Genomic DNA, 22,868 nt, shown 5'->3' with positions numbered 1-22,868 from the left:
AGATGCACACCCATTTCACAGGCAGTGGGTTTCTAGTGCCTGGAGAAACAAAGGCTCCAGGATTCAGAGCCCCTTTACCTTAGGGTATAAAGAAGAAAGTTTTCTTCCCTCCCCTCTTTTACATCCGGTTCCCCCGTCCTATTTCAAAGTATTGGCGGTAAAGAGTGCATGATGGGTATTCAATATTAGGTACAGCGAAGAGAGCGTGAAGTTATTTTATGAAACTGGTGAAGTATATTTTAGTGGTCGAACCAAGATTTAAAGGTTTTTTTTTTTTTTTTTTTAAGATTTTATTTATTTATTTGAGAGACAGAATGAGAGAGAGAGCACATGAGAGGGGGGAGGGTCAGAGGGAGAAGCAGACTCCCTGCTGAGCAGGGAGCCCGATGTGGGACTCGATCCTGGGACTCCAGGATCATGACCTGAGCCGAAGGCAGTCGCTCAACCAACTGAGCCACCCAGGCGCCCTCGAACCAAGATTTAAACTCAGGTCTCTTTACCACAAATCCAGCGCTCTTTCCTATAGTGGTGAGTAGCTAATAATAGCATAATATGATGCACCTCCTAAGGTTATTTCGAATTTTTAAAAGAACGTAGAAATTCTCTTTATAGAACTCTGGGTTTTAAAAAATGACAATTGGAACCCAGATATTACAAAGACGATCGTTACAGTATTATTTACAATGGCAAAAACATTGGAACATACGTTAATTTTATAACCAAGAAAAGCCTGAAAACGTTTTTCTTTTTTTAAAGGATATAGTCTGTATTTACTTGTAGCTGCATAAAATATCTCTGCAAGGATTCACAAGAAACATACTATTGGTTTCCTCTGGGATAAAGAAATTGGATCCAAAAAGAAAGGAGAGAGAGCGAGAGAGAGAAATCAGTTCCAGAGGAAAGGAGTGGGAAGGACCCTTGCTGTATATTCCGTTTTGCATATGAACTTTTGAACCATGTTAATGTACTTGCCATTTCAAAAACTAAAATTATTTAACAAAAATTTTAAACAACAAAATAATTTAACAAAAAGGACTTTTTGATTTTGGAATTTTAGGCTGAATGGCAGTTTTTGGTAGAATGGTGCTTTTCAGCCAAGGGTAAGCTGAACCTCCTGTGGACTGCAGAGCTGATAGTACTGGACTATTTGGGACTGCAGGACAGCTTTTTTTTTTTAAGATTTTATTTATTTATTTGAGAGAAAGAGAGTGAGTGAGGGAACACAAGCAGGGGGAGCCGCAGGCAGAGGGAGAGGGAGAAGCAGGGCCACCAGCTGAGCAGGGAGCCTGGCAGGGCTGGACCCTGAGATCATGACCCCAGCGGAAGGCAGCCGCTTAACCAACTGAACCACCCAGGCGCCCCTGCAGGACAGCTTTCTAAGGAAATGATATGCATACAGCCAACCATACACCCTGATTTTCTGAGACAATCCTAGTTTCAAACATTCTGTTTCTTTGATCCTTAAGTGCAGGGACTATATGCTCTGAATTTGGTTTGGAAAATATAGACAACATTGAATTAAGCCTAGGGTCTGTCACAACCTGCTATTAATAGGAAGTCAGTTACAGAACTGGGTGGGTTTGAAGGGCATAAAACTATTTATATATATTATATATATATATATAAAGAAATGTATAAGTAACCGAGATGTAAAAATGTCATGTTGGGAATCAGAAAGAATTTACAAATTGCCCTAAAAAGACACTCAACAGTTGTGTTGCCATACTCTGGTTTGGAGGGAATTCCTGGTTACTGCTTACTTACCAGAGCCCTTTGGCATCTCTCTCTACCTCTGCCCCTGCTCCCCTCCCCTCCCCCACTGCAGAATGCCTTGAGTCCTAGATTCTAGTTCTGTTTTGATCTGATCTTTATCTTCCCTTCCTTGGATCCCTGTGTATCTACTGGGGCCAGGTTGCTCTCTGGGTCCTGGACCTGACTGTCTCATTCTGGAGTCTTCCAGACAGCCACGGTTAGTGCCCAAACCTGAGAGGATGGCTTCAGATGGAGGTAAGTCTGCAAGTGGTGGGGAAGCTCTTGGCTACCTGCTCACACCCTTGGGAATTCAGATTTGACACTTTACCTGGGGACCAGCTTTTGGGGCTGACCTAAAGAGATTGTAAGAACACTAGACCCCAGCAAAGTCATGAGTGTTGGGAAGGCTGGGGAAGGAGATTGTGCCATTAACACTGGGTTAGGGGATGAAGAGGGCCTCCTGGGAGGCAGATCAAAGCCCCTCAGGGGAAAGTCTAAGTATAGAAAAGGGATGGCAGTTAGCGACTTGTTTCTCTGGAAGAGGAATCCCTTCAACATATGTTTGTGTGGCATGGGCAGGGGTGTGTGTGGTGCGAGCAGCACAGAGAGGGCTCAAGGGGAAGGTCCAAATTCCTGTGTCTTCTTTAGGCAATTGGAGCCTGCTCTAGAATTATGCCCTGAGAGAACTGGGCTGGAGCCACTCTCAATCTTACTGAGTGGAGTGGGTGGAGACCGTAGGTGCAAAACTGTTCCGCTGGGTTATCTGTTGCCTAGTCTGTAGAGAAATGTCCTCCCAAAGGCTAGCCTGGAAGGTACTGTTAAGTGCCTCTGCTCAGAGCCTGATGGCTCCTTTTTGCCCCAGAATGGGCTTCTCTTCCACTTCCCGGAGCAGTTTCCCTTGATTTCCCAGGGCCAGGGGAGGTGGATAGCTCCAACTGGAATGCGAGATGGGGCTTCCCTGAGATGCTCTCAGTTTTTCTACCTTTTGTGGAACTCGGGCCTCAGACCCATTTCACTTTGCAGAATCCTCCTGGCCCTCTGCTTTGTGGTTGAGATAATGAGTTTGCTCATATTCCATGTCTCCTTCGTGGTCAGGAAGTGGAAGCTGAGTGTTGTTAGTTTGCCAGGGGAATATTCTTTATTAGAGCGGGGGGAGACTTGTATGAAATTAGGCAAATGATCTTCTATTATGATAATTAAAACTCCTGAGACACATGTCCTGATTGATTAAGTGCACATTTTATGTATTTTTCCTTGAGTTCTTGGCCTAGAGTCCACAGAGCTCCTTCTCAGCACCTACTGTGTTTCAGACTTCATTGTGCCTTGTTCATAGTGGACCCTAAATTTCTGCTATTAGGACTTCCAAGCAGAGGGACTACAGACAGTCTACACCACCAAATTTTAACATGTCCAGCAGCTACTTAGAGCTCTGGAAACCTCCTTTCTTAGCCACCCCTCCCCTCAGCCATTTCCTGGTCCTTATCTCTTAGTCATTCCTGGCTGTTACATAACAAAATTTCTGGAAACCAAACATCTAATCCACACACACTTTCCAGGGAACAGCACTTGTGTGAGCCGTGGCAGGGACCACAGACTAGCTGGGGGCAGGGTTCAGGTGGTGTGGACGTGTTTGGAGTGGGTGGGACTAAGAGGTACTTGGGTGCTAGCTGCCATGTGTTAGGGAGTCTGAGCTCACGGGCCCAAGGGCCACTGCAATTTCTCTAGGGCAATAATTCTCACCTAGGAGTAAGGGACGTCAAAATCTCTTGGGGGATACCTGCAAACTGTGCGGGTCCCCCCGCCCTAGTCCTTCCCTCACCTGTTGAGAATCAGTGCTCTGATTGTTCAGGGACTAAATGGAACTCCCATGACCTAACCTCTGACCTCCTTTTCTCTTACTCCATTCCCTCTTTTTCTTCGTCTCAACAGCATCTCCACTGTCGGGACCGGATATGACCATGACACCTGGTGCCGCCCTGTCTCCTTTCACTGCAATTCCCTTTCCCCAGCCTGCTGCTGGCCCACCAGACCAGCCACCCTGGGAGCCGCCTCCACAGCCTCCCATGCCTTCAGCATTCTCTCCAGGCAACCCTCTGGTGCTCTCTGCTCTCCCCAGCCCATTGTTGGTGACGGGGGATGGGGGCCCTGGCCCCAATGGGGCTGGAATCATTGTCAAAGTCAAGACAGAAGGGGGGCCAGCTGAGCCCTCTCAAACTCAGAACTTCATCCTTACTCAGCCAGCCCTCAATTGGATTGCCTCAGGCACTCCCTGCGGGGCCCCTGAGGGGCCTCCCCCTCAATTCATGACAGCTTCTAACATGAAGACCCTTCTGCCCACGAAGGCTGTCGGGGTGAGCCAGGAGGGCCTCCCAGGCCTTCCTGCTCAGGCTCTACCACCAGCTACCCAGCTGGCCCCCATTGTGCCCCTGGAAAAGGCTTGGCCAGGGCTACACAGGGCAACCGGAGAAGGAGGTCCGTTGGCCGCCCAATCTAAGCCCTCACCGGGTGACCTCTCCTATACCTCCAAAGGTGTTTATGAGAACTTCCGCCGCTGGCAGCGCTACAAAGCCTTGGCTCGGAGGCACTTGTCTCAAAGTCCCGATGCGGAAGCCCTTTCCTGCTTTCTTATGTAAGTGGGGAGATCGGAGATTAATTATCCTAGCGCTTTTAAACAAGGGGACTTTGGGCCGGACAGGAGGTTGGGCTCTCTAGGAATACTTGAGGGCAGGTCATGAGGGAGCTAGCGAGGCTATGAGAACACAAAAGCATAACGATGATGATGATGGTGATAAGCCTCTTTACCCACTTCCCAGATTATAATGAGCTTTCGGGGGTCTTCTCTCAAGTGATCCTCACAACCCTGTGAGTTCAGGCAAGCATATTAATGTAATCCTCATGTTTAGGTGAGAAGACCGAAGCCCAGAGGTTTCCTGTGACTTAAGCGAGGGGCCATGTGTAGAGCTTAGGTCTCTGACACCAAGTACGGGGGCCTTCCATTCTATTTTATTACCGTCTGACATCGAGTTAAGCTGTCCACACCAGCAGCATGAGTGCTGGGCCCTGACCATTTGTGTAGGAGTGGAGGATGGTGGGGGGCCGGGCAAAGGATGTGCCACCCCGCCCCACCACCTGCTATTTCTTTCTGAGTTCAAGTTGAGATAGGGAGGTGGTAGAGCTGGCTTAGTGACCGATGGCCCAGGTTCCACTGCTTGCTAGATTGGTGACCCTGGGCCCCACATTTACTACCTTGCCCTCAGTCTTCTCATCTAGAAAGGGGATGATTATACCAAGTTCAGTGGGTTGCTGAGGTGAAATGAGTTATTACCTGTGAAGTGCTTAGCAGAGCGCCTGGCACAGAGAATGCCTCCTGTAGATGAAGCTGCTAGTATTATTACTATTATTCTAAAAAAGGCAACGGAGAAGAGGAAGAGAATTCACAAAAGGCCAGAATGTCTATGTGAGTGGATGCTTAGCCCAGGACCCCAGGGGTCAGGGGCTGTCTTTTGTGTCTATAAAGCCAAGTCATTAGCCAGCCATCTGGGGAATTTTCTCTTCTTCTCCCCCAGACCCACTGCTTCCCTTAACTGCACCGCACTCTTGGCATTCTGTGTAAAACCACTATGTAACATACCACGTTTTACTGGATTTAAAAAACAGGTGCATTTGCTTTCCCAGTCTCTGAGCTCCTAAAGGAATCTCCCTTTCCACCCTGACTCTGGAGTGAATAAATCAAAAGGCTCCCCCAGAGTCCTTGGTGTAGATCCCCTTACCAGCTCCCTGCCTTCTCCAGACGGCTCTGAGTTCTCTTAGCAGGCTGGATTTCTAACTCCTGGCCTCTTCCTGCTTTCAATGCCCAGGGGCTCCTCCAAAATGCAACCCAGACTCTCTGTAACAGTCGCCCAGGAAGTTGGTAAAATACTCAGTCCCGAGATCCTGGGGTGCTGAAATCCCTAATTATAACAAGCGTCAGCAGGTGATTCTAGGCACAGTGCTTGAGGACTCTGGCAAGTCAGAAGGGCAAAAATGAATCATAAAAAACTTAATTTCAATATCAATACAAAGAGTATTGATATTTGACTGTCTGTGAAGGGTATCCCAGAGGCAAAAAACAAAAACAAAAACACTTAAAAACCAACAAACACAAACACCACACAACCTTTAATTAGAGATTCATTTGGGTTAGGTAGTGCCTTTTTTGAAAAGCAAGAGCCTTTGGGCAGGGTTAAGCCTACTGTATAATGAACCCATTAATTTAATAACATGAGTGCTTTCTTTCTCATGTTTAGTTGAGGATAGCACTGTGAGAATTAGGGGTGGTTGATTTCAAAAGTGGGGAGCAGAAACAGTCATCTGATTTTGTGTGAGATTTGAAAATTTCATCCAGAAGACAGTCCAGTATGGTAGATGGGTGGATGGGAGGTTGGGGGTCTGGAAGTCTAACCAGAGGTGGGATGTGACAAGGATTGGGGGGCAAGTTAGCTCTGCTGAGGGACAAGGGGGTGCGTGTTGGTGTTTGTCGGGACAGGTGGATGGGGGGGCACATTGTAGAACGTGACTGACCCAATGGGGGTTTTAGCCCAGTGCTTCGCTCCCTGGCCCGGCTGAAGCCCACTATGACCCTGGAGGAGGGACTGCCAAGGGCTGTGCAGGAGTGGGAACACACGAGCAACTTTGACCGGATGATCTTTTATGAGATGGCAGAAAAGTGAGTTTAACCAACCCTCATTCTCCTGAGGGGTGCTGTGTAGTGGAGGGATGGATGGGGGCAGGTAAGAGGCGTGGATCGGGGTGTGTGGGTACTTATTAAAAGGGATACTAAGAGGAGTGGTGTAGACTAGAATGGGGTCTCCCGGATTCTCACTGCTTCCACCACCTTGACTCTTGGGTTTTTCTGTCCTCTCACCTTGAAAGCTCTCCCTCCCCCAGATCCTGAATTATACATACAGGTCCTTGATATTGAAGCTCTTAGAATGGGATTGGAGCCCAGTTGGTGTAAAAATTCCTTGTAAAGGGACCTAGCAATGAGGAGGTAAGCCCTACTGGGCAGGTTCTTTCCTATCTCACTGACCAGGTAGCAGGTGGCTACTGATGCCGACCTTGGGACCACTCCTCCTCTGGAAAGAGTCGCACAGAAAATCATTTACCCTGTTATCCCAAGGAGGGCTTGGTACTTAAAGAGGTTGGTCAGGGGAAGGTCCTGGATGCCCACAGTGGTCTCCTGGCTCTTATCCCTCATTTCTCCATGACCATCGCCTTGGTTAAAGAAGTAACTCTGGGGAAAATGAACCCTTTCCTCCAAAACTTAACTTTCCATTTCCTCCCTTCTGGACCCATACCTCCTAGAATTACTCTTCCTGACACCCAGTTCCAGCCTCAGGACTTGGATCTCAGCACTGCCCCCTGGTCGGAACTGCCTTGAACTGCAACCCCAGGCCCTGCTTTAGGATTTCAGTCCTCCTTTAGGGTTGTAGGTAGAGGCAGATGAGGCCTTGTAGCGCTGGCTGGTAGGATCCTGCTAGGCTTTGGCATAGGGCTGACTGACTTAAGGCTGTATGAATTGCTGCTGTACATCCTCCATGATGCTGGGTGAGATCAGGGATGAAATAGAAGTGAAAGTGATGGTTCTGTCCTGGAGAAGCTCAACATTCATTTTCTCAACAAGTTTCCTAAGGGATGACTGCACGTGAGGGACTCTGTCGTGACCTTGTGAGGTTTCCCCGGAATGGTTACTGGGCCGTCTGTGAGCAGCTCCCTCCTAGTGTCTGGCCTTCTCGGCACTGTCCAGGCCTCCCTCACCCTCTGCAGGTTCATGGAGTTTGAGGCCGAAGAGGAGATGCAGATTCAGAACACACAGCTGACGAATGGGTCCCAGTGCCTGCCTCCCACAGCCCCCCTGAAACTCGACCCTCCAGGGATCCTCGCCCCTGAGGTTAGCCAGCAGCCAGGTAAGACTACCCCATTCCAACCGGAGCCTGGGGCCCAAGGCTCAAAGGGAGGTGTGCGCAGGGCAGTCATGCACTAGGGAAGGCATTGGCCCTGCTTCTGTCACTATCCCTCTGGGGGGTGGCAGTGATGTTCTGAGCCGGACATACATAGGAGGCTGGCTTCCCAGGTTCCCTTTGTCCCAAACTGATCTTGGCCAAGTAAACCGACTACTCTCTAACAGGCTGTACAGGAGGGCATAATACCTAAGAAATGGGGGCTGGATCAGAGGACTGCTTGGAATTTCAGGGGTTTCCAGATGCCTCACGCAGGCACTGTCTTGGACCCTCCAGCTCCACAATCTGCTCCCACGGCTGGTCCCATTTCAGGCCTGATCCAGCCTGTCGTCCTTCCAGCGTACCCGGATTGCTGCCCTGACCAACCCAGGGTTGGGAGGCAGAAGCCACAGTCCCTGTGCCACCCGCCATTCCTCCTTTGCGTCTCTTCCCTTAGCGTACATTCCCAAAAAGGCGGCTTCCAAGGCACGGGCCCCCCGCCGGCGGCAGCGCAAAACACAGAGGCCTCCGGTTCCTGAGGCCCCCAAGGAGATCCCCCCGGAAGCTGTGAAGGAGTATGCTGACATCATGGACAGGCTGGTGGGGAGTCAGTTGGCCATCGGGGCAGCAGATGGAAAACAGGAAGAGGAAGAACAGCAGCAGCAGGAGGAGGAAGGGATGTATCCAGATCCAGGCCTCCTAAGCTACATCGATGAGCTTTGTTCTCAGGAGATCTTTGTCTCCAAGGTGGGCTGGACCTGGGTGTCTGTCTGGTTTCTAGCAGATCCTGGGTTCGAAACTCCAGGGGACTAACGACTTAGGGTTTTTCTCGAGGCAGTTAGGAACTAGGCTGTCTTCCTACTGAGAAATGTGTGTGCATGCATGGACACATGTGAATGTGTACAGCTGGTGGTGGTCATGGTTAATAACAACCCCGGGGAAGGGCTGGGGGAGGGGGACACATGGCTTCTTCTCTAGAGCCTCTTGGTTTCCAGGTTACTTCCTGTCAGGGACTCCGATCACCGTTTTCTTCTGTTCCCCAGGTGGAGGCCGTCATTCATCCTCGGTTTCTGGCAGATCTGCTGTCCCCAGAACAGCAGAGGGACCCACTGGCCTTAACTGAGGAGCTAGAGCAAGAGGAAGGACTCAGTCTTGCCCAGGTAAACCTGGGAGGTAGGAAATGTCAGAATAAGCAGCTTGCGTGATTTTACCTAACCTTACGCTGTCTTGGTTGGTATGACTTCTGGAGACAGACAGCTTGAGGATTGGGATTCCGGTGCAGAACAAGTAGGCAAGAGACTGTGGAAACACAGGAAAAGGGGAGCAAGCATAAGGGGTCAAAGCATGGGAATAAGACCCAAGAAGGCGGAAGAGAAGAGCTATGGTATCTGTTTCTGATACCGTGACTTAGGCCATTTACTTGCATTCCCTGCCCTGTCCCAAGTACCATCTCCTCACCATCCCCTCAGCCACCCCTTCTCACGGCCAATGTTTGTCCCCTCTCCTTCCAGCTGGTCCAGAAGAGACTCCTGGCCTTGGAAGAGGAGGATGCAGAGGCCCCTCCTAGTTGCAGTGGAGCTCAATCAGACTCCAGTCCTTCTGTTTCTGAGGAGGATGAAGATGGGGGTGGGCGGCTTCGGCCCTCACCTGGGCCGCGGGTGGCTGGGGGCACCGTTCGCCTTGGAAAGGCTACTTCTCCAGGAAAACGGGTGAGAGAAGAGCATGGTGGGCAGGAGCGGGCCCTAGATGGCCCGAGGGGTGTGCGCAGAGACAGGGACACCGTGCCGTCCCCCAGCAGCTGGGACCTGCAGCTAGAACCTACAGCTCCACCGGGAACTCGAGGGTCCTTAAATACAGAGGAAAGAGGGGCCGGGAAGACAGCAAATCAAATATCCCCACCTCAGGACGACCACCTGGGAGGGGCTAGGTCTCCCGGGCACCCCCTGGTGGCTGACAGAACTTCTGAGACTCTGCCCCTTTGTTGGCAGGAAGGCCGCCAGCCTGAGATAGTTCCCCATTTGGATGTGGGACTCGAAGAGCTTGCTCTCCTGCAAGGACAGGGGTTAGAAAAGCGGGTCCTGGGGTTGCAGACAGGCCAGCAGCTAGGGGGTCTTGGAGTGCTTCCTCAAGGGACTGAGCCACTAGCAGTGCCCCAGGAAGGCTCTTCGGGAGCCATGTGGGGAGATGACAAAGGTCCTCCCGTGGTTCAGGGTTATGATCAGAACCTGTACCCTAGAGCAGCTGCTGACAGGGAGGGGGACGGAGCCTCTCTCAGTCCAGGACTTTGGCTGAGCAGTGAGCTGGATGCCGTGGCCTTGGAGTTGCCCTTACAAATTGAGGAGGTCATAGAGAACTTCCACGATGGGGAATGTGTCACTGAGCATCGGGGAGGCTGCCAGGTACTGGGCTCCAGAAGCAACATTCCTCTGGGTCCTGGGGAGACCGCAGCGCCTGGGGATGGGGGGCGCAGTGCCATTCCCTGCGGAGGCACAGAGGGCATGGCCGCCCTGCAGGAGGCGGACCACTGCAGCCCTCCGGGACCTCTGAGGGCCAGCGGCCCATTCGTGAGGCCTGAGGAAACTGGAGAACAGAGCCCTGAGGCTACAGGGGATCCCAGCGATCTGTGGGCTGAAGATTGCCCCTCTTTGCTGGAAAGTGGTATCCGCGTGCCCACACCGGGGGTTCCCAAAGAAACCCTTCAGCCTGCCTGTCAAGGCAATATCCCTGTGCTGGGGACCCAGGGTATGTCCCCCTTCCCTCAGGCCAGCCTGGAGGTGGGAAGCAGAGGCCATTCTGTCTCTCCTCTGTTGGAAACCACAGAACATGTCACCATACTAGATATTGGAGATGCCTGTGGCCTCCAGCTAGCGGTCTGTGAGGATACCCACCCACCAAATTTTAACTCCTATGACCCCCAAGGAGAGGGCAGGGAGGATACTGATTTATCCAAGCCTGAAGACCTTGCTCCCTTACCAGGGAATCAAGAGCCTCACGCACATGGGACCCCCAAATCAACATCTCCTTGCCAGGGCCTTGGAAGCACTTCCTCTAGAAGGGGGGCCAGGGATGCCTTAGTTCTGACAGAAAGCTCTCCTGTCAGTAAAACATGCAGCTCAACGGACGGGGCCAAAGGGAAGGACGAGGAGCGGGAGGGGGAGGAGGGGGAGGATGAGGAACTCTCCAGCTTTGCCTACCTCTTGGCCTCAAAACTTAGCCTGTCGCCACCAAGGGGGCCTCCCTTCAGTCTTCACCCTGCCTCAGGCCTGCCCTCGACAGGAGGGCGGGGGGTCCAGAGAGCATCCCACTCCCTCTCTGCTGAGGCGAGAGGCCTTGGCCAGTCTCCACATCCCGTTGCCAAGTCTGGGAAGAGAACTCTCAGTGGAGGTGTATCTCCTGCCGAAAAGAGGCCCTACCAGGGAGCTGACCTTGGCATCTCTGGGGAGAAACCCCTGGCTCTGGGAGTGGTTCGAGCCTCACAGCCTCGTAAAAGGCGGCGTGACACTTTTGTCACTGGCCGAAGGAAGAAACGTCGGCGTAGTCAGTAGGGGACAGCAGGACCCTCCTACCCCACCTGCTGATCCCTAAACGTGGGGGCCCCCAGAGTAGATTTCATCCCAGCTGCACACCAGCAGAGACTGGTTCTCAACCCCATGTTATTTTGTTGTTCTGCAAAAGTAGCGAGTGTGGGGAGGTCACACTGGCTAGGCTGGAGGCGGTCCCCTTGGTGGGAGGTGGAGGAGTACCTTTGGAAGTTGTATGGCGCAAAGAAAAATAAAGATTTTCTGGTTGTTGGAAAATGCTTGCAACGTGCCCTTTCATATTCATGTCTTCACTGCTAGGTGGGGTGAGGTGCTGAAAAAGAGGTGGAGGGGGGCTCCAGATTTCCTGGATCTAAATACCACTCCATTCTCCAGCCTTATCCATGCTCCCTGATGAGCTCCTGTCCTGAGAAGCCCCCAGTGATCCCTTTATCCCTCCCCCTCAGGAAAAGCCTAGACTTGATGCTGGGGAGTGCTTCTCGGGACAGGCCACATTATGTCTCCCTTTGAAAGTCTGTAAGATGGAAAGATGCCTTTTTTTTTTTAACCTGTCAGATCTCTGGGTTAGAGATCTAATTTCCTAAATCTAATTAGTTTTCCATAACTCTGTCTAGACAGCACCTTTTTTGGGGGGGGGGCTTGTTTTCTTTCCCCCTTCCTTGAAGAGGCTGGACAGAAGGGACTTAAATGTCCTCCACTCATCCATCCCCTGGCAAAAGAACACCCTCCTGAGGCTGGTCTGAGCTGCAGGGCAGACTCTTGGCTGCTGCGGACACAGCTCTCTGCTCCCACCATGAGGGGGAATCATTCTCAGTGGGATTATTAAATATAAAATGGTAGTTAGCTATTTTTTAATCTCTAATGAGGACAGAACAAGAGGGAATAGGCTGAAAAGGTTCATGAGGAAGCTTGTTAAAATGTGCATGTGTGTGTGTGTGTGTGTGTGCGCGCGCATATATAGGGTTATGACAACAGAAGGGGAGGCTTTGACATCGGCATGATTTCTGTGCAGGAAAGAGCCCCATCTAGTCCAGCTGGAAGTGAGGATTCACCCAGCAATGGCCAAGAGGACTGACTCTGGGAACCTCCGGGATCGTCCAATGGGCAGCCTGCAACCATTAATCCCTTTGGTTCCCACCTGATACTATCAATGTAACAGCCTTATTTTTTTTAAATAGATATATATTTAGATTTATATATAAAATAGTTTTTTACAAAAAAAAAAATACCCAAACAAACAAAAAACGAAAATCAACTTAAAAAAAAACAAAACAAAACACAACAACAATAACAAAAAAATCAAGCAGGAGCAGAAACAGGCCGGAGGCGAGCTGGGGACATCGAGGCGCTCAGTCGCCCTTCTGCTTGGGCGCTGGCACAGTCCCGTTGGCCAGAGCCATGGGGCTGCCGGGGACGGAGGCCTGTGGTTTCGGGGAGGGGCGCAGGTAGGTGTTGAAGAGCTTCCCGTGGAGCGGGTCGTGGAGGGAGAAGGCCTGGAACTGACCTGGACAGGCAAGAGTGAGAAGGCAAAAGGCCAGAGGATCTAAGGAGGAGGGGAAGAGGGCGGCCCTGTTCTTTTTCAGAATTGGTTATGTCCTGTCCCTCTCATCCCTGTTTCACTTCTCAAATCCAAGCTTCCGTCCTCACCTCTCAGAGGATGAACCCTGCCCCCCCCACTCCCCTCCGCCCCGCCCCGCTCCCCAGCCCTTGTCCCCTCCCAGCCCAGTGCTGATGGTGGCCCAAGCCCTCTTGGCAGAGAAGGCAGTGACTCACAGAGGGAGAGGCCTTGGTGGGGTCCCGCCTGGCACAGCTCAGCATGCAAAGTCGCAGCAGCAGGGCGGGGTGAGCCCAGCAGTAGGTGCAGGATGGTGCTGAAGCCGTGTCTGTACAGCAGGCGGCCAGGCCCCTCTGCTTGCTCCTCGGCAAAGAGCTGGCACAGAAAGGGATGCAAGTCAAGCCCTGTCTTCCTGCCATGGCCCCATACCGCCCTGCAGGTCTGCCTGATGGGTTCCTCCTCTTCCGAGAGTGCAGAGTACAGGCCCTCCCTGACTCCCTGCCACCCCACTCAGCCCTTTGTGCAGAACTAAAAACTCACAGCTGCTGCCCTTGCCCTGTTCTCAGGCAGGTCTCAACACTGGGGCACTGGGGTGGATACTGAGCACCTACTATCTAGAAGCTACTGGGAGCAGCACCCCACAGAAGCCTCTGGGTGGGGTAGGCATGGCCACATGTCCCCCCCACCTCTCTGATACCTCAAAGGCCAGGCGGGTCAGCTCGTCCAGGCTCCTGCCCCCATCCAGAGCTGCCAGGGCCAAGGCCACATCTCGAAAGTCCACCAAACCTTGGGCATCCTGGAGGGAGAAACCAGGGCAGGATGAGGACCAACGTCCTCCCTCCTGCCCTGGGTTTTGGCTCCTCCCTCTTCTCAGCAGGCACAGGGATGACCCTTGTGTCTGCTTCCCTCAGAGCTGTGAGCTCTACACTCTCCAGGATTCCCAGGATTTCTCTCAGGTCATGGGTTCGCTCAAGCTCTCTCCATGTCACCTGGTGACGAAGCTCTCCTGAAAGGGATCTCCTGTTAATGTTAGGGAATCCCTCAGGAATGCTGAAGTTACCATCAAATTTCTGATATACCCCAAGCTGGAAAAACTGGTTCTCAGCTGACTCAGCCTATGCTGGAGAACTGGTCCAACACACTAAAAAGGGCCCACTGGCGTAATTTCTTACCAAAAAAACCCCAAGGAGGATGCCTGCCCTGGTGAAACCATGCTATTCCAGTTTTGGTTCTGCTCTGCTATAGGCTAAGTGGAGAAGCTCCTTTCAGACACAGTCGGCCCCAATCTAAGGAATCAACACTCTCTGTCCCTTTAGAGGATGTTGAGAGCCATGATGTTAAGTATCTTAAACCAAGAAGAGCTCTCTGGGGCCAGTGGTGGTTGTTTGCGAACATTAAGAATCTTCTGGGATTATTATAATTCAACAGGAAAACTTGGTTAAGTTCCAGGAAATCTATGGAGTGCCAAAATTCTTGAGATAGTTCAGGAATCCCCTAGAGAAGCTATGGTTTATTTTTAAAAAGTACTGCAAAGATCTCTGAGTCTCAAACCCGTCTAACCCGTCCCATGTTTTCTGTATGTCATCTTCCCACCACTCGGAGGTGCCCCACAAGGTTTTATGGTCCCCCCATCTTTGCTAATCTCTAAAGTGGCTTCAGAAACTTATGGACCTCACTGATCAATTATTTCTTCCTTGTTCCTTCCCACAACAATGATAACATTGCTCTTCAGTGCACTGGATACTCTATAAAAAACGAATCCCCCAGCGGATCTCAGGAGATGACCATCCAACAATGGCTGTTAGAACATCCAGGGCAGGTTCCAAACTGGCCACCCATGTGGCCAATTGGATAGTATCCTTAAAGCCTGAGCACATCAGCCTGGAGAGCAGGGCCTGGGTTCTGACCTATGAGTCCCAGCTCCTTTACCTGCTGGAAGTAGCTGAAGGCTCCAGCCACCGTCTGGGGGTCAGAGAGCTGTAGCTGCCTGGCAAACTCTTCCTGGCTGATCATTCGACTCCGGCCTGGCTCTGCCCCAGCGTTCACACGGCCAGGGGACAGCCTACAATGGAATTGTTGAAGGCAGGGAGTTTACTCAGCTTCTTCCTGGGCCTTGGCCCCAGCCCCAAGAGTTCCCCCAGCACAGGTATATCTGGTGTTTTTCTAAGATGGACTCTAACTCACAGTCCTTTGAGAGCCATTCTTCCTTTTCTCACTGGGCTTATTATATATCTTTCCCTTTCTTTTTACCTCCTTCCTTTTACTCCATTATCTTAAAAAAAAATCCTCTACCTTCCCACTTATTTCTTTTTTAAGACTTTCCTTCCTTCTTCCCATTTCTCTTTTTTTCTATCCGTGACACTGCCCATACCGTTACATTCAAGGTCACCTACCCAGCCTTCCGAAGCACCTTTCCCAGTTCCCAGAGCTGCGGCTCCAGTGAGACCTTCAGCCGGCCCACCACGATCACGGGCAAGCTCCCCACAAACTCACACTCAGTGGCTGGAATGCCCAGGGCCCTACAGGATGAAGAGCGATGGAACGGAGTGGGGGAACAAGGAAGAAGAGTCTTCTGAGGGCTCATTACCGAGTCTGGGCTGCTGAACAGGGAGGAGACCAGGCCCCTTTAACCACCCCCCGTCTCAGCTGTGCAGAGCCCATCCCACTGCCCACTCCCCCATCTTTGCCTTGGAACCTCAGCCCTCCACCCACTGCTGTGCTTCCTATGTCCTGTGTATCTGCTCCAGGAAATATTTTGTGGGATACTCACTGTGCCATTACCCTCTGGACATTGTTGGCATAGAGGGTGGGGTTCCTGCTCTCCTCCGGGCTGGGGTGGTACACAGGGAGGAACTGAAACAAACACACACACACACACACCTCATCAGGACCTCAAGCTATGGGTGAGCACTCCCACCCTCTTTTCCCTTCAGGGGTCAGCTAATGCCCATTCCCCTCCCCACCCACAGTGGCGTTGGGGAGGTGGGGGAGGTGTCATACCTCCACATCCACGATGCTGCAGGGCTGAGAGGCTGTGAGCCAGAGGACTTTCAGTCTAAGAGAAGAGAGACCTCAGATGCTCACCAATCCCTAAGTATGGGGCCCCCCACCCTGAGGAGGGGAGTGGGAGAGTTCTGCCCATTCATATAAAAACGGATCCCTAACCACACAGTGAGCTGGGTAAATATGCAGTTGGGAGACAGAGGGAAGGGCCCGAAGCTGGTAGGGAAAGTGAGAGCATGGCAGGGACAGGCGTGAGGAGGAACTGCCAGAGAAGAGGTATGAGTAACCGCAGACAAGGGGAGGCAACCGTGCTGGCTCTCAAGGGAGGACTGAGGGAGATCGCTCAGAAACACTGGACGCTGAGTTCAAAGGAGCTATAGTCACAGCAGGAATGATGAGGTGGGATGGCTGAAAGCACTTCCAGATTACATCGGGAAATGAGAACAAAACAGGGAAACAGGCACCCTCTTCTCTAGAGTTCTCTCAATCTGACAGTGAAGAAGGTCCATTTGCCTTGTCTGGAGATTGGAAGATGGGCCAGGAAATCTCTGATGGGCCCTGCCCCCCACCCTCACCCCAGGAACACCAAGACTCACACTCCAGGGCCCCTCCATGCCCAGCTGGTGGTGTCCTAGAGGAGAAGCAGAGGTGAGGGGAGAAAGGCATTACTCTCTTTCCCTGGAGCTTGGCCAATCCTCTTTGGGCAGAGGCCCTGACCCCACCCCCGCCCCATGTGCACATCCCACGGCGACACTAGAAGTTTTCACTGATTTAGGGTGGATTTGGGCTCCCCCACCTCCTCTCTTGGACTCAGACTCACCAGACTGTTGGGGTATCGGATGAGGACAGGTTGCACAGGAACCCCGGCAATGAAGGCTCCTGAATCCCATTTCCACCCCCCACCCCCCACCCCCCAGGCAGAGGTTAGTTCATGGAGGTAGCTAGAAGGCACCAAGTGTCAGGGTCTGGGACAGTTCTGAAATGATATCTGGCCTGGCTCCATTTCATTTGTAATTTTCTTTCTGACTCCTAGAGACTTTTCAGTGTCAGCTAGGAAGTTCCCTGTCTCTCTTCCCCAGGATCCCCGCTCCACTTCTTGGGTTATTCCAGAGTCCCCCTCCAAATCTGGGGCTCCTTTTTTCTTCAGCCCTACCACCCACTATCATTTTATTCACCTGGTTTGAATTTAAGCAAAGCCTTCTTGTTGGAACAGGTGCCCTCAGGAAAGAATAGTACCTGGGGGGAAAAAAACCCCGAGGGACCAGAATGAGGTGGGGTTGCCTGAAGGGAAGAGAGGAAAGAGAAGCCTCTTTGGGAGCACATAAAAGGTGAGATCTTGCGACCCTTACCCACCTGGGGCCACTTGCCTCCTGAGGTAGCCCGCCTTCGGACCTCCTCCACCACTCTGCGCCGAGAAGCCGGGTCCTGCCGGGATACTAGGATGGCTTGGTTGAAGCGAAGAAGGGCTGGGGTCCAGAGAGGATACAAGGAGTCACTTGGTTCCTACCCAGGGGCATTAATACCTGCAGCCTCCCCTTCCTCAACAGCAGGAGATGCTTCGCAGTGATCTCTCTGCCCCGAGGACCCTCCTTTTATTGTGTGTTGGTCCTTTTAGGCAAGTGATCAGAGGTCCTTCCAACACCTCTAAGCACCAGCCCTCAGAATCTAAGGGGTTGGTTCACAAACAGTATCCATTTGCATCTCATTTGCCAGCAACCGTTGATTTCCCTTCTAACCTCTCCCTTCCCCCTTGAGGCCAGTTCTTCTCTCCAGAGCATCCCTGATTCCTGCCTTTTTTGCTCAGTTGTCATCTCTCCCCTTCACCCCTTTTATGCTCTCTCACCTCCAATGACAGGCACGGAAAGGTTCTCAGCTCGGGACACAACCTTGGGCAGGTCACAGGGCAGCAGAACAATGGGGTCAAAGAAAGTAGAGTGGGGAGCGGCAACAAGGACAGGGGCTTGAAGGCGAGAGGCCCGCTGTCCCCGAACGCGAATTCGAAGAAAACCCAGCAGGAAAAAGAGCAGGCGGCTGAGGCCCAGCACCCCGTTGTGGCACACAGTCCTGCAGGACAAGGCTGGGCATCAGCAGAGGCGGTGATTCCGTCCCTCACTCACCCCCCCAGGCTTAGGCACCCAGAAAAGCCGCTGCCTTTCTCTTGTCCTCTATTCCTCTGCCAAGGGGCTGAAGTCTGCCTGCTTTGGGACATATCAGGGTGCATCACTTCGAGCTAAGGTCCTGGGTACCAGGTCTGAGCCTGGCTGACTCATCTCACCTACCTAGGCTGGGTAGCAGAGCTTCAGAACCCTCCCTCCGTTTCTTCTCAAAGAGGGAGCAGAATGGGTAATAGGGAAGAGAAGTGAGAAGTAGGGTCTCTGGGGGCTGATCCCCCACTTACTTCCTCCATCCTGTAATTGGCTCCTGAAGCTGCTCCTCCGTAAGACCAGCTACTTGCAGCCAGGCAAAGGGCCAGAGGAGAAAGAGGACAATAAAGGCCAGAAGCACTCGGATGGGGGCCAACAGTGCCCCCAGGAGGCAGAACTGCAGAGGGTGGGAGAAAATACCACTTCAGGATTGGGAGACACTCTCCATTGCTTCCCTTCTCCCACAAGGATGAAGCAGAGAGCCATCACCCCCTGTGGATCAGGAGACAGGTGGTGTGGGAACAGAAGATGGGGCGGGAATCCAAGGGGAGAGGATAAAGGATTAATAGGATCAGGGGCCTCATTATTAGGATCGGACCTGATTTTTTTAATCATAAAACGCATCTATCACTTGGTAAGGCTGTTAAGAGCTTTTAATGATAACCCCTGTGGAGGCGCCCAGCACAGTGCTTGATGGAGAGTAGGCTGGAGATAGTCCCTCCCCCACCTCGCATTCCATAAATAGCTCCTATGTCCAAGAGGAACCAGGTGCATAGTTCTTTCTACTTTGGCCCTCGGAGGTAGTAGAGTTGGAACACACAGAGGTCCACTTTTTAGGCCCAGGCCAGTCTAGTTCCACTCAACAGCACTCCCCTAGGCCTGGGGGGTGGGGTGGGGGAGAAGAGCGCGGCCCTACTCCGCAGGGCAGGGGTTGCCAGGAGCCAGGGTGACTGCTAGGGATGCCCTGGGGAGAGTGCAGGTAAACAAACTGAGCCCCACGAGCCAGCCTCAGGGGCGGTGAGGGTGCAGAAACCTTGGACACTCCCTTCCCCAGTTCCCCTAGGCTAGTGCGGCTCTCCACTTCCTGTAGCCAGCCCCCTTCTCAGCCTCCCTACCCCCACCAGGAGGTGCTGCAGTGCGGGGAGGGGGGTGGAGCGGAAAGAGGGGGGGTGTTGGATCGGCAAAGGGGCGCAGGCTATGGGTCTAGAGACGTCTTCCCTCTAATTCAGAGCCTCGAAGAAGCACTCAGCACGCCCCTGCCCCCACCCCCGGCTTTCCGTAGCCTCCACCTCCATCCTAGTTCATCGGTCTCCGCAGGATGTAAACCGCATTTCCCAGTATCTTCTTCCATCTCCCCTACCCCTGGGTCTCCTGCAGTCCTCTATCCTCACCTAGTCAATTCTTCCACACCTTAGAGCTATCCATCGCCCAAGCCCGGGCCCTCTCCAAGGACTTCTCGCCCACCCCCGTCGCCCCCACGTGCGCTCCCCCGGACACCCTCCCCGCAAGCCTCTCGCCCACCTCTTTTCCGGATAGGCATCCCCATCTTTGCCTGGGCTCTAAACGGCCTCCTTTTCCTACCCCCACGAGTCCTCCCGACGCCCCCCGCTCACACTTTACCTTAACCCTCTGGAGGCGGGAGAGATGTAACTCATGCACGAAGGGGTTGGGGGGCGCTGGGGGCCCGGGGGTGGGGTCGAGGGGGGCCCAGTCCCCCGGACTTCCCTGGCTCATAGCGGCGGAAGAAGGTGGGAGCGAGGGTGCCCCGGCCCCGACCCCGGGCCCCGCTCTGCAAAGCAGCGGCTGCGGCTGCAGCGCTCCGGCCGGGGCCCCGCCTGGTGCCGGGCGCCGAGGGGCGGGGAGCAGGCGGCGCGGCCCGGCCCGCGTTGTCAGGGAGCCGGCCGAGGGGCGGGGCTTCCAGCGCCCGGGCGCCCCTGCACCTTCGCGCCCGTCGCGCCCGCCGTGCCTGCCGCAGCCCCTCCGGCCATTGTTCGGCGGCGGCCGGATGCCGGGGCGTGCTGACCCCGGGCCTGGCCCTCCGGGCGTTCCTTTCGGAACACCGGGCCGGCGCCTCCCCGCAGGCCTCCGGCTCGGAGCGGGCTTGGGGACACGAGGTGGGCGCGGAGCTGAGAGCGTCCTTCGACCCCGCCCGGGCGTCGAGGTCACCCTGCGAGCGCAGATCGGGGCCCTCGGGCGGCTGGGAATGGAGGAGCCGTGCGCGGTGCGCCGAGGCCCGCAACTCGGAGGCGAGTGGGGCCCCGCTCTCCCCGCGTGCTCGTGGGCCCCAGCCACCCCTCCTCGCAGGCCGACCACCTTCCCTTCTTGGTCGCGGCGACGCCATCGCGGGAGGACTTGGGGCGCTCGTGCCCTCTGGCGGCCGTGTCGTGCCTCACCCCTCTCCGCGTCCGCGTCCTGCCGGTGCTCAACAGGATCTCCTGTTCGGCGGCGTGCACCTGGCGTCGGCCTGGCGCCAGCAGCCCATGAGACGCTGGCCCGTGTGCTTCCCGTGAACCCGGCAAGGCCTGGCTGGGGAGTGGCAGTGGAAATCGGGAAGGCCGGGCGACCGCAGAGGCGGCTTTCTTTTCACTCCTAGTCTCTTTTTCTCCGTCTGCCCCTCTTCTGTCTCTCTGCCCTTCACGCCCAGGCTCCAGACCATCCTAGAAAATTCGAGAAGTGGTCAGCACCTGGTTGTCAGGCGATGGCGAGGTCAGAGAAGTTGTCCACAGCTAGTAACACAATCAGAAAGATAATACGCACGACAAAAAGGGGATGAGAGCCTACCTGCTGTGGAAAGAAGCTGCCTTCAGTTCACCTCATTCTCGCGCTCTCTTTTTTTTACCTTCGTTTCTCTCTTAAGCATTCCTGTCAGTCACCATTTCCTGAGGGCAGTGGGGACAATGGCAGATCAATGGGCTGCTGCACACCATTAATCTTTCATTGGAAGGGGGACCAGCAAAAAAAGCCAGAAGTCACTCTGCTTCTGTCTAGATCCTCTTCTCTCCCTCCCTGCCCCAGGATTTACTCACTTAATTCCTACCTGTATTGTTGAGAGCATCAGCATTCTCAGAGAAACAAAGAAATGTCCTAGTCGATTTATTTATTTCTTAAACGTTCTTAGAAGAGATTCAGTAACCCACTTACCTATTAAAAAATGTAAAAATCATTTCAGCTTTATTAATTACTGACATACATATAAGTTGAAGGTGTCTAATGTGATGGATGGTTAGATACATGTACATCTACCTCCTATTTAGGGGAGAGTGGGTTTCTATATGTCTAACTATCTTTCCAAGGTAGTTAAAATATTTTTATAATTTCTTTTTCTTCAATTAAAGCAATCCATTAAGTTCATAGTTACACATGGCTTGCTTTTTATGCCTCTAATATTTTAACATAAATTATCTATAACCATACCAGGAGGAGTTATTAAACTTAGAACTCAAACCCATAGAGTAATAATGATTATATGCAAATTATTATATAATTAAATTAAGCATAACCACATATTATCGATGATGTACAGAGAAAATTTTGTTACTAATTTCTGATTCTGTGGAATTGATGAAAATCCTTAGGCAATGTGTCTGGTGTGGAGATTCTTCCATCATTTGTTCTGTTCACCTGCTATGTCTCTTGCAATGTTCTTGCTCCTTGCTACTCTCTGACATGCTGTTACTTCGTTGTTTCAGATTTCTTATCACTGATTGCAGAGCAATCTCGGTATTTGTGGCAGTTTTTAACATCTTAAATAAATCTTCATTAACTTTTTGCAAAAATGTTCTGCAAATGTGCTTGCTATTAGCTGCTAATTCTATTAGGGGCTAATTGCCAAGGTATGGCTTTTTTGTTTTTGCCCCTCTGCTTTCTGCCTTTTTCTAATTTAGATGCTCTCGTATAATTCATTCTGCCAGTGCTGGACTGACGGGCTAAAGGTTTCACACTTTGTCTTTTTTGTAAACTCTTTGATTGGTCCGTTCTCCCTGTTTCTCCTTAACAGAACCCTAATTTAGTTCAAGTACTTAGCTGCCTCACACACCCATTTGCCCAGGGGCAGCCAGGTTGGGTGGAACCTCTCTGAGGAAGTCCTTTTCTCCTGGTCAGTGACTGATTCGGAATGGGTGTGTGACTCTGGACAATGAGACATGAATGAAAATCTGAGGAACTTCTGGGAAGTTTCCTTACTCTTCCTGAAAGTGCCTTACAAAAGAACACTCTAGCTTTTTATGCTGTGGATGTTTCTGAATGTGACACCTATGACTGTTGGAACCATCTTGCAACTATCTGAAGATCAAGCATCACTTAGGATAGAGTAGTGAGATGCAAAGAATCTGGGTCTTTGATGATGGAATTGAGCCTCTGAACAAGCCAAATTGAAGTCTGAAGTACTTCTGGCCTGCCTGTTATATGAGAAAATAAATTTCTTTGCTCATTAAGCCAGTTTAAGTCAGAGATTCTGCTATGTGCAGAAAACCACTTTGGTTTTCTGTTGCTGTATAACACTTGCCTTAAAATTAGCAGCTTATGGGGCGCCTGGGTGGCTCAGTCGGTTAAGCGGCTGCCTTTGGCTCAGGTCATGATCCCAGGGTGCTGGGATCGAGTCCCACATTGGGCTCCATGCTCGGCGGGGAGCCTGCTTCTCCCTCTCCCTCTGCCTGCCTGTCTGCCTACTTGTGATCTCTCTCTCTCTGTCAAATAAATAAATAAAATCTTAAAAAAAAAAATTAGCAGCTTATAACACCCTCTACTTATTATCACAGTTTCTCCAGATCAGAAGTCCAGCTTAGCTAGGTCCTCTGCTTAGGGTCTCACAAAGCTGAAGTGCAGGAGTTGTGAGGGCCATGTTCTCTTCTGGTGGCTTGACTAGGGAAGGATCTTCTTCCAAGCTTCCTTAGTTGTT

The 22,868-nt window shown here is 52.2% G+C and overlaps 2 protein-coding genes across 2 annotated transcripts; one reads left to right on the top strand and one right to left on the bottom strand.

The window, feature by feature from the left end:
- The first annotated feature begins 1,976 nt into the window (after positions 1-1,976).
- Positions 1,977-11,275, top strand: NUTM1 (NUT midline carcinoma family member 1). Its single transcript, XM_021695538.1, has 7 exons — positions 1,977-2,007; positions 3,682-4,381; positions 6,329-6,457; positions 7,558-7,697; positions 8,188-8,477; positions 8,774-8,890; positions 9,242-11,275. The coding sequence occupies exons 1-7, from the start codon at positions 1,992-1,994 to the stop codon at positions 11,273-11,275; spliced, it is 3,426 nt and encodes a 1,141-aa protein (XP_021551213.1). The 5' UTR covers positions 1,977-1,991.
- A 1,228-nt stretch (positions 11,276-12,503) lies between these two features.
- On the bottom strand, positions 12,504-19,792 carry LPCAT4 (lysophosphatidylcholine acyltransferase 4). The gene is made up of 14 exons (XM_021695413.1): positions 19,592-19,792; positions 18,226-18,368; positions 17,671-17,891; positions 17,181-17,293; positions 17,003-17,063; positions 16,648-16,706; positions 16,424-16,458; positions 15,825-15,879; positions 15,595-15,677; positions 15,218-15,343; positions 14,754-14,886; positions 13,522-13,620; positions 13,043-13,199; positions 12,504-12,773 (listed from the first exon to the last, which is right to left on the bottom strand). Exons 1-14 carry the CDS (start codon positions 19,703-19,705, stop codon positions 12,619-12,621), a joined length of 1,554 nt encoding a protein of 517 aa, XP_021551088.1. The 5' UTR covers positions 19,706-19,792; the 3' UTR covers positions 12,504-12,618.
- Positions 19,793-22,868: the final 3,076 nt, after the last annotated feature.

This window comes from Neomonachus schauinslandi, chromosome 9, assembly GCF_002201575.2.
Source record: "Neomonachus schauinslandi chromosome 9, ASM220157v2, whole genome shotgun sequence".
NCBI classification, from domain to species: Eukaryota; Metazoa; Chordata; class Mammalia; order Carnivora; family Phocidae; genus Neomonachus; species Neomonachus schauinslandi.
Note: the sequence above shows the minus strand (reverse complement) of the source record. Positions and strands in the feature narration are given on the sequence as shown.

Bases quoted from the DNA above. Each gene is read 5' to 3' on its own strand.
- LPCAT4 (XM_021695413.1), bottom strand. From the start codon at position 19,705: ATGAGCCAGGGAAGTCCGGGGGACTGGGCCCCCCTCGACCCCACCCCC. The intron at 15,344-15,594 runs GTGAGTATCCCA...TTCATCCTGTAG, and splicing joins GTCCAGAGGGTAATGGCACA to GGCCCTGGGCATTCCAGCCA. The intron at 12,774-13,042 runs GTGAGTCACTGC...TTGCCTGTCCAG, and splicing joins CCACCAAGGCCTCTCCCTCT to GTCAGTTCCAGGCCTTCTCC.
- NUTM1 (XM_021695538.1), top strand. The intron at 6,458-7,557 runs GTGAGTTTAACC...CACCCTCTGCAG, and splicing joins TTTTATGAGATGGCAGAAAA to GTTCATGGAGTTTGAGGCCG. The intron at 8,478-8,773 runs GTGGGCTGGACC...TCTGTTCCCCAG, and splicing joins AGGAGATCTTTGTCTCCAAG to GTGGAGGCCGTCATTCATCC.